The sequence below is a fragment of the Akebia trifoliata genome, chromosome 9 (assembly GCF_017979445.1).
Source record: "Akebia trifoliata isolate Shusen 1 chromosome 9, ASM1797944v1, whole genome shotgun sequence".
Lineage (NCBI taxonomy): Eukaryota > Viridiplantae > Streptophyta > Magnoliopsida > Ranunculales > Lardizabalaceae > Akebia > Akebia trifoliata.
The window spans coordinates 15,692,882-15,703,157 of NC_141383.1; the positions used below are offsets into that span (position 1 = coordinate 15,692,882).

At 35.5% G+C, this 10,276-nt stretch overlaps 1 protein-coding gene across 1 annotated transcript; it reads left to right on the forward strand.

The window, feature by feature from the left end:
• Positions 1–712: 712 nt before the first annotated feature.
• Positions 713–4,043, forward strand: LOC147394397 (uncharacterized). The gene is made up of 4 exons (XM_086453290.1): positions 713–1,059; positions 2,536–2,889; positions 2,992–3,139; positions 3,537–4,043. The coding sequence occupies exons 1-4, from the start codon at positions 713–715 to the stop codon at positions 4,041–4,043; spliced, it is 1,356 nt and encodes a 451-aa protein (XP_086309416.1).
• The last annotated feature ends 6,233 nt before the right edge of the window (positions 4,044–10,276 follow it).

The window sequence follows — 10,276 nt, forward strand, 5'->3', positions numbered from 1 at the left end:
GTAGTAAGAAGTATGGATATTCACTTTAATACATCTAAGGGACTTTATCTGTGATATTCCAGTATACTCACATTTTTACACTTGTTGGCTTTCACCCTACTAAAACTTTACATAAACATTTGGATCTTTGACTTTTTTTTTTTTTTGAAATGTCTCTCCTTTTTTTTTCTATTACTTCTTCACTCTTTTTCTAAAAAAGTAGACAGCCCTTTTTAAGGTACCAGTCTAATTCAATGGTTGCTATACATGGTGTATACAACCCAGTTCTATTTTTCTTCTAATCAGCCAACCAATTGAACAAGGAAGTCAAAGTTCATCAAACCTACTTTTTTCTTAAACTCTAGGTAGAAAGAAGGTAACAAGCTCTCTTAATACAATATAGACTCTTGGTAACCTTATTAGAAGTGACTATAAACCAAAAGATAACTTTGCTCTAATTTTTATCTAAGAGAAACACAAATAGGGACTCCAGATCATAGCTTCCAATGAAAGACTGATTAAATATTTTTAACTAAGTGCTTAAAGATACAAGCTAAGATTTTGAGCAAAATACAACAAAGTTGCCAACTAAATATTTTTCAAAATATATTTTTTTTGAAAGAAAAAATAATAAGTGAAAATTCGACCAATACACTCCAAAACTTAAACATTATATTGTCCTCAATATTTCAACATATACATGCAAAGGTAAAATTGAAATAGACAAAATGAAATGAAGTGGGTTAGACATCAAGTGGAAGCGGAAGTGCTAAAAGATGATATTGATGATAGGTTCAAAGAACATCCTACTAGTTCTGGTGATGGAGATCAACGACTAGAGAAAGACAATAACACTCCGAAAATAGAAGATTTGCAGGTCGACTTGGATTTCTCCAGTAAACTCCAAAAAGTTCAACATGCTTCAAAGCAAAGCTCAGTTGAATCAAAACAGGAAGTTCAACCTGACATAAATCCACAACAAGACAATATGTGCATGGTCACAATTACTTTCACTGATGAGGATCTCCAATTGGGGTCTCAACCTTTCAATAGGCCTATTTACGTCACACGTTATGTGAGGTAAAATAAAATTCAAAGAATCCTCTTGGATTGTGGTTCTAATGTCAACAGCATGCAAATTCGTACCATGAAACAAGTTGGCATATCATCGGATTAACTTGCTCACAGTAAGTTGATGATTCAAGGCTTCAACTTAAGAAGTCAGAGAGAGATCGACATGACAAGAGTCAAGCTCTCTATTGCAGATTTGGAGTCAACAACACTCTTTCACATGATTGATTATAAAATTTCATATCACTTGCTTCTCGGTCGATTGTGACTGCATGAACCTGGAGTAGTACCATCCATGTTACATCAATACTTTAAGTATTATCAAGATGGTGTGCAGAAACGTGTAGAAGTCGAAAATCAACCGTTTGACAGTCAAGCTTCAACTACGGGGATAGACAATTCTGAAGATATTATTTAGGTAAATCACATTACCATTGAAGAATTCCTTGAAGAAGATTCTACGTCATCAGATAAAGAACTTGAAAATGCTCCACCGGTCTTTGAAGAAGGTGGACAAGTCACTGTTGATGACTTGAAAGAAATAAATCTTGGGACAATTGAAGAGTCGTGACCCACATTTGTCAATACACTTCTAAACCAGCATGAAGAATCCGAGTACTTTAAGTTGCTACAAGAATACAAAGATGTATTTGCTTGGACTTACAAAGAAGTGCCAGGACTTGACCCGAAGATCGTTGTTCATCAGTTCGCAGTCAAACATGGAGTTCGTCCAATAAAACAGGCACAACAAATTGATACCACAGATTGAGACAGATGTCAACAAGTTGATAGAAGCTAGCTTCATCCGAGAAGTAAAGTATCCAACCTGGATTTCCAACATAGTTTCGATAAGAAAGAAGAATGGACAAATTCGAGTATGAGTAGATTTTTGCGACTTGAATAATGCGTGTCCAAAAGATGATTTTTCACTTTCAATCATAGAACTTATGGTTGATGCAACTATAAAACATGAAGCTTTGTCCTTCATAGATGGATCTTCTGGTTAAAATCAAATTCGAGTGTCACCAAAAGATGAGGAACTAACGGTCTTCCGTACCCTGAAAGGTATATATTATTATAAAGTTATGCCTTTTGGACTTAAGAATGCTGGTGCTACTTACTAACGAGCTATGCAAAAGATCTTTGATGACATGCTACATAACAAGGTTGAATGTTACGTTGATGACCTAGTAGTAAAGTCTAAGAAAATAGAAGATCACTTACAACATTTACGTGATACATTCGACAGATTATGATGGTACCAACTCAAAATCAATCCTCTAAAATGTACTTTTAGAGTTACCTTAGGTAAATTCTTAGGATTCGTGTTTCAGTATCGTGGCATTGAAATCGATCAAACAAGATTGAAGTCATTCAAAAGATGCCAACACCAAAGAATATTCATGAACTCAAAAGTCTACAAGGCCGGCTTGCTTACATTTGTACATTTATTTCAAACTTAACTTGGTATTGTCTTCCCTTTAGTCAATTGATGAAGAAAGATACATTATTTGAATGGGATGAAGCTTGTGAGAATGCTCTAAAAAGTATCAAGGAGTATCTTCTCAAGTCTCTTGTCCTTTCGACACCAATTCTCGAGAAACCACTGATTTTCTATATTAGTGCACAAGAAATGTCACTAAGAGCATTGTTGGCTCAAGAAAATGATGAAGGAAAAGAAGGTGTACTTTACTACTTAAGTCGAACTCTTGTTGAAGCTGAAATAAATTATTCACCCATAGAGAAGACATGTTTAGCACTCATCTTTGCCACAAAGAAGCTTTGGCATTACATGTTATCACACACAATCCGACTCACTGCGCGAACTGATCCACTCAAGTACATCATGACGAGGCCAGTCTTGTCAGGAAGACTAGCTAAATAAGCCCTTCTCTTATCAGAATTTGAGATTATTTACATCCTTCAAAAGGCTATAAAAAGGCAAGAATTAGTCGATTTTCTTTCTGATCATCCTATTCCGACTGATTGGAAATTATCTCACGACTTACCTGATGAAGAAGTATTCTCCATTGATGTGCTTCTAGGTTGGAAAATGTACTTTGATGGCACAGCTAGAAGAGATAGAGCGGTACCTCAATTTTATATTTCAACGATAAGTTCTATCGTCGCTCTTTTTTTACGACATCTTAATGAGATGTCTCAGAGATAATGAAATTCGAGATGCTTTAGAAGAAGCATATTTTGGAGTGTGCGGTTCACATCAGTTAAGGCCGAAACTCCATCATAGTCTGAAAAGGATGGGATTCTACTGGCCTACAATGGTAAAATATTCTTTAGACTATGAAAAAAGGTGTAAAGTTTGCCAATTTCATGGGGATTATATTCATCAACCACCAGAGCCATTGCATCCTACAATCGCATCTTGGCCCTTTGATGGGTGGGGACTTGATGTCATTGGACTCCTCCAAAAATCTTCAAGATAACATCTTTATATCCTTAACGTAACAGATTACTTTTCTAAGTAGACTAAAGCAGTTCCTCGTCGAGAGGTCAAGAAAGAAACAATAGTCGACTTTATCAAAAATAATATCGTCTTCCGTTATGGCATTCCACGATATATTATGATAGATAATGGAAAGTCTTATAGCAACACATTAATAGATCAGTTCTACATGAAGTTTGACATCAAGCAGAGATACTCTACAATGCACAACACTGCAACAAATGAACTTGCCGAAGCCTTCAACAAAACTCTCTACAAAATTCTTGAGAAGGTTGTTTTAAAATCGAAAAAAGATTGGCATGAACGAACTGGGAAAACACTATGGGCATACAAAACCTCATACCGTACTCCCATGCAAGTCACACCTTACTCATTGGTTTATGGAGTTGAAGTTATCCTCCCTTTAGAATGTCAGATACCTTCATTAAGGATTACAATCCAAAATGGTCTCACTTGCGATGAGAATGCCAAATTACATCTAGCTAAACTCGATGCATTAGACGAAAAGAGATTGGAAGCACAACAATGATTAGAATGTTACTAAGCCCGTCTATCACATGCATTCAATAAGAAAGTTCGACCACGTTCCTTTTAAGTTGGTGATCTAGTCTTAACCGTACAACAATCAATCATCCTCTCACACCGTTCTAGAAAGAAATTTGATCCAAAATAGGATGGGCCTCATGTAGTGAAAAAAGTATACACTAATGGTGTATACCTTCTTGTAATACCAGAAGGATTACGTCTTGGTCCAATCAACGGTAAATTCCTCAAATGATACTATGCTTAAAAGAATAATACTCCTTGACATGAGCCTAAACTGTTTGACAATGATCCCCATCACGAGCCTAAACTATTTGACAATGCTCCCAACATGAGCCTAAACTGTTTGACAATCCTCCTCGGCATAAGCCTAAACTGTTTGACAATGCTCCTTAGCACGAGCCTAAACTGTTTGACAATTCTCACTATCATACGAGCTTAAACTACATGATACTCCTGACGCGCATGAGTAAAAACTGGGAATGGTCCCCCAAAAAAAAATTTGAACTCGTTAGATTGAAAACCCAAGAGGACAATCTAGGTAAAACTTAGAGTATTTTCCATCTGAACTACGTTATGGTTTGATCCCATTTTGGGTACGTAGGTAACCTATAAAGTTACTTCAGGTTCAACCACATCAATAACAAAAAAATATGTCATGTCGCACTAAGTACTAGTATCACATCGACTAAAGATATATAAGAGTACGAATAAAAAAAGTCATCATGCTCAATAATGCTCTAACGTTAGAGTTTGGCCAACTGATTGTACAAATAATTCGTCGCATAGTTCTTTTAGCCAGTTGACGTTGTGCACTTTTAAGCACTACTAATAAATAGTTGCTTTAGAAGTTGGCCAACTGGTTGGACAAATAGTTTGTTGCATGGTTTTTCTGCGTATACAAATCTTACATCTCGTGATTCTGCAAGTCAATTGACATTGTCTACTCCTAAGCACTACTGATAAACAGTTGCTTTAGAGGTTGGTCAACTGGTTAGACAAATAATTCATCGTATGGTTCTTCTACATATACAAATCTTACATCTCATGTTAATGTTGTCCACTCCTAAGCATTATTGATGAACAATTACTTTAGAGATTGGTCAACTGATTGGTCAAATTTCTCGTCGCATGGTTCTTCTACGAGTACATATCTTATTATGTACTTCTTTGGACAAATCAACAGTATTATTTCCAAGCATGATTAACAAATATAGTCATTATAAAATTCAGCAGACAAGAATAGTTCACAATATCTTGATCAATGCACCCTGCTGCAAATCATTGTATACAAGAACAAAAGGTTGATAAGCATGATGTTGCACCTCTTTACACAATGGTCTCTAAGAAGGCTTCCTGTAATGGTGAGGATGTTGCGATAGAGTCTGGTTTGCTATCTGATGGGTATGCCTCCAAGAAGACGTCGAGCATGGGTAATGGTATTACTGCTCAAGCACTACAGCCTTAGCCTCTTCATGATGCCATTGATAAATCAGATAAAATAGGTGCCTTTAAAGGATTGCCCAACTGTGAAGAGCTATCTACATCATGAATGGATCACCAAACAAATGTTCAATAAACTCACTGTAAAAAAAAATTTGAAAAAAAATAGTTGAGAAGAAAGAGAGTGTTGTGTGTGAGAGTGGGCCCATACATAGCCTTTATTTTAGCTATAAAAAAAGTAGAAAGGTGAATAAGAAGAAGCGCATTGTGGCTACGTCATCTTTAGCTACATGGAACCTCTTTTTATTCTTTTTGCTCGCTACCATTAATTGAGTAATAATTGCCAAATGATGATGATTACGATTGACCATTGCAATCTTTTCTACTTTTGCTCCACCCTCAAGTCCATCTTGATTTGCATCCAAGAACCAATGTTACTAAAGCTGCTGCAATATTAAAGAAGAGAGGCATGGCACTGAAAGCTCCATCGATCCGCGGGGTGTGCGGATCCACTTTTGACTTTGAGGTTTGCGAGTCGCCACCTAGTTATTACGGTCTAGGAACCGAACATTGACTCGAAACGGATAAATAAACAACTAATCTACTAAAAAATACTGAGTCCGGGGATCACATTACGGGGTTGGAAGGTGTTAGGCACCAATCCCGCCCGACAAATGCCGATCTCTACTAATTCCCAAAAATGATTACATTGCTAAAAAAACTAAATAATAATAATAATAATAAAAATAAAAATATATACTTTGCAACGCAATGATTTCGTTCCCTCAGATCTGATAGAACAGCTCCTCGTATAGTACTCCTCGCGTCGTTCTGTCACCGGATTCGCTTCAGACCTCCAAGACGAAGTACCTCCTTCTTAGATCTGAATATTTCTGATTTATTTATGGGTTTCTCAGTATTTTTGAAGGGCTTCTAGGTATTTTTTGAGTTAAAGTTAGGGTATGGATGTTAGGTAAGGAGTTGGAACTTCAAAATTAAGGTTTATGGGAGGCTAGGGAAGCTTTTTGACCTACTTTTCTTAGGGTTTATTTTTTGATACAAAAATAGGTTGTAGGGACCCTTATTTATAGATTTTTTTAAGAGCTTTTTAGATAGAGTTAGTGTTTAATTAGAATTACATTAGGTAGTTTTAGAGTTTAATTATAATTCTATAAGGTTTAAGGTTTGACTTTGGTCTTATTAGATTGATTAGGGTTTTGACTTAAGTCTCACTTGATTGACTAGAATCTAGGTTTTAACTTAAGTCTTACTTGATTGACTTGACTTTAGGATTTTGACTTAAGTCTTACTTGATTGACTTTAATTTTAATTAGGATTTCACTTTACATTAATTACTGTTTTAATTATTAATTTCGAAATTTTTTAATTAATAAAATTGTAAACTTATCGTTTTGCCCTCAGAAAGGACTTTTTATGTTTTAAGTCATTTTTCAATGTTCTAGGATATTTTGGAATCGATTTTTCATAAGGAATTCAATGAAAATATTGGTTTGTCTCATTTATGAAATTTTTTGTGCGAAATGGTCGTGAACTTTATAAGTGATATTTTTATAATTTTATCAAATTTTGTGAAAATTGACAAAATGGTTTATTTGATTTCGATTTGTTGTTTTATGTGTTTGAAAGGATTTTCCTAAGCGTACTATGGGCTCAGGGTTGTTTTGATGTTAGGGGTTATTTTTTAGTAATTTTTATCATGAAGCTTCTTTTTGTCTACAAGATGATGATTTCTAAGTTTCTGAGTCATATTTTCCTAACGTAGTGTGATTTCTACAATTTTGTTAGTTCGAGATACCTCATCCGAATTTTGAAACACATATAGTAACAAATAAAGTATTGGAATATCATCCATCATTGGGTACCGTCGCAATCGGGTTGACAAGTTGATCAATCAGGCGACTGCAAAAATAGGATGTCTACAGATGTCCCTCTTTGACAGAGGATTGAAGCAAACTAGATAACAAATCTATTTTGGTAGATAGTATGATATCCAAATGCCAAACCTAGTGACAGTTCATTTTGGAGCATGATTTAGCAATTTGTCGGGATGTTCGGATCCTTGAAGATAAAAATCTCCCCGAATTAAAAAGTTGTCAGGTCCTTGAGGGCGAACTCTCACTGACGATGTCATATCCTTGAATTTTAGAAAATTCTCATTGACTGATGTGTGCAATTATGTACTCAAAATCTGAGATAAATCTCTGAGATGATCTGAGCTAGATCTGAGCATAAGTAAAGTTTGAGCATAAAATTAAGTATAATCTGGGCATAAACTAAGCATAAAACTGAGCATAATTCCGAGAAAACCCTCTGCAGTATTTGATCATAATTCTGAGAAAGCCTTCGACGGCATCTGAGCAAAATCCAAGTTAACCCTTGACGGCAACTGAGTAAAATCCAAGTTCATCCTTGGCAGCAACTGAGCAAAATCCAAGATAACCCTTGGCATTAACTGAGCAAAATCCAAGATAACCCTTGGCAGCATTTGAGAGAAATCCAAGTTAACCCTTGGCGGTAACTGAGCAAAATCCAAGATAACCCTAGGCGGTATCTGAGTGAAATCCAAGTTAACCCTTAACGGCAACTGAGCAAAATCCAAGTTAACCCTTGGCGGCAACTGGGACAAAATCCAAGTTAACCCTTGGCGGCATCTGAACGAAATCCAAGTTAATCCTTGACGGCAACTGAGTAAAATCCAAGTTAACCCTTTGCGGTAACTGAACAAAATCCGAGATAACCCTCGGTGACATCTTAGTAAAATTCGAGATAACCCTCGGCGGCATTTGAAAAAAATGAATAAATCTGGGAGAGAATGGATGAATATGAGAAAGAATGAATAAATCTGGGAAAGAATGAATGAATCTGAGAAAGAATAAATCTGAAAAAGAATGGATGAATCTGAGAAAAAATGAATAAATATGGGGAAGGATAGATAAATCTAGGAAGGAATTAATGAATCTGAAAAAAAGAATTCCTATCTCCTATTTTATATGAAAAGGTAATGAGTTAATCTCTGGGCAAAACTAAATATGAGATCAGAAACACTTCTATTTGAACCTCAAAATTTTTCAAAAAATTTATGAATTTTTTAATTTCTTTGTACCACAGGGATTTTCAAAAAATTGCTATCAAGAGGGTAACCTTAAATCCGGGGTTCCCATTATCCTGTAGGATTAACATTGATCAGGCTTGAGATCAAAATGCGCCTAGTTTGATAGGAAACATTATATTGAACACATCTTGTAAAAAAAATGCCCTTAGTATAAGGGGAAAACTACATATCAGAAAAGAAAGAAAGTATCCCTTGTATGAAGGTTTGAAATGTTTGATTACTACAAGCGCAATAAAGATTCAACTTTTAATTTTGATTGAAGATTTTGAGTCAGGCTTAAGAGAACAAAACATTTCCTTTTTGAGACTCATCATAGAATTCGCCATTTTCAGATCGATTGTAGACAAATACTTGTGACTTCTGAGTCTGTGCTTAGTTTAAGCTATGTATTGAATTTGATTATTCGGACTTTTGATATTTCAACTTGGACCGCTCTTAACTTTTTAACTCCTCAGAGATTTTTTCTACTTTTCTTTGTTGCTCTAACTTTTGCCTAGATTGCCCTTTCAGGTATTCAATCTAGCGAGTTTTTTTCTTTTCTTTTCTTGCTCTGATTGTTGTCAAGACCATCCTTTCGGATTTTCAACCTTGCGAGCTTGTCTTAATTTTTGCCTAAGTCGCCTTTTTCGGGTTTTCAACCTAGCAGACTTTTTTTTTCTTTCTTATGAAATTACTGTCTAATCATACTTTACTATCTTCCTTAACTTTTTGCACAGTACTTAGGAGACTTTTATGGGTAAGCTTAGGACTGGGTATAAAAAGAAAGGGATTTTGAGGCTCAAAAACCCGGATGCCCCTTGTGTGACATTTCTTTTATTTTACTTTAAATTTGCTTTCTCATTTTGAAGATATTTCTTTTTTTCTTTTAAATTTTTTGAATTTTTTTTGTGTGGGGAAATAAATTTTTTTATTTTGATGTGGTCAGGCCTAAAGTAACTTCTCAGGTTGTCTACGTACACCAGAATTTTGGGATCAGACCAAAACGTAGTTCAAATTTTCCCTTCCTTGGGTTAGGTGATCAGGCTACGAAATAAAAGGTATATATATATATATATATTTTTGAAAAGATTGCAAAGGTCTTGAGAAAAGATATATTGAAGTGGATAATAGAAGAATTGATTCGACTAAAGATGGCCTTCTTAACTGTAGTACCGTTTGATTTGATCAAGGTTGGTTGGTTCTGGTAATTCAATTCCATCATAGTCTTAAAGTCTGACAGTTTTTCCTGGTAATATTTCCTTGATGATGAATGGTCCTCCCCAATTTGGTTTAAACTTCCCTCTAGGCTCAAAGATAGGTGCCTGATTCTCTTTGAGTACTAAATCTCCAACTTGTAAGTGAAGAACCTTGATCTTTTTGTCAAATGCACGGGCGACTCTTCTCTGATAAGCCTACATGTGGTACAGAGCTCTTAGTCATTTTTTTTCGATCAAATTTAATTCTTCATACCGTTAACGAACCCAATCTACTTCTGACAACTGACTTTCCAACAAGACCCTGAGAGACGGAATTTTTATTTTGACTGGCAAGACTGCTTCCATGCCATACACTAAGGAGTAGGGAGTAGCTCTCGTAAAGAATCGAATTGAAGTTCGATATGCCCATAGTGCAAATGGCAATTTTTCAGACCAATTTCGATGTGA

What these genes read in the sequence shown, in the direction of transcription:
- LOC147394397 (XM_086453290.1), top strand. Translation starts at nt 713, where the DNA reads ATGAAGTGGGTTAGACATCAAGTGGAAGCGGAAGTGCTAAAAGATGAT. An exon ending in TACGTCACACGTTATGTGAG is followed by an intron (nt 1,060 to 2,535) that starts GTAAAATAAAAT and finishes TCTTCCCTTTAG; the next exon opens with TCAATTGATGAAGAAAGATA. An exon ending in GCGCGAACTGATCCACTCAA is followed by an intron (nt 2,890 to 2,991) that starts GTACATCATGAC and finishes GGCTATAAAAAG; the next exon opens with GCAAGAATTAGTCGATTTTC.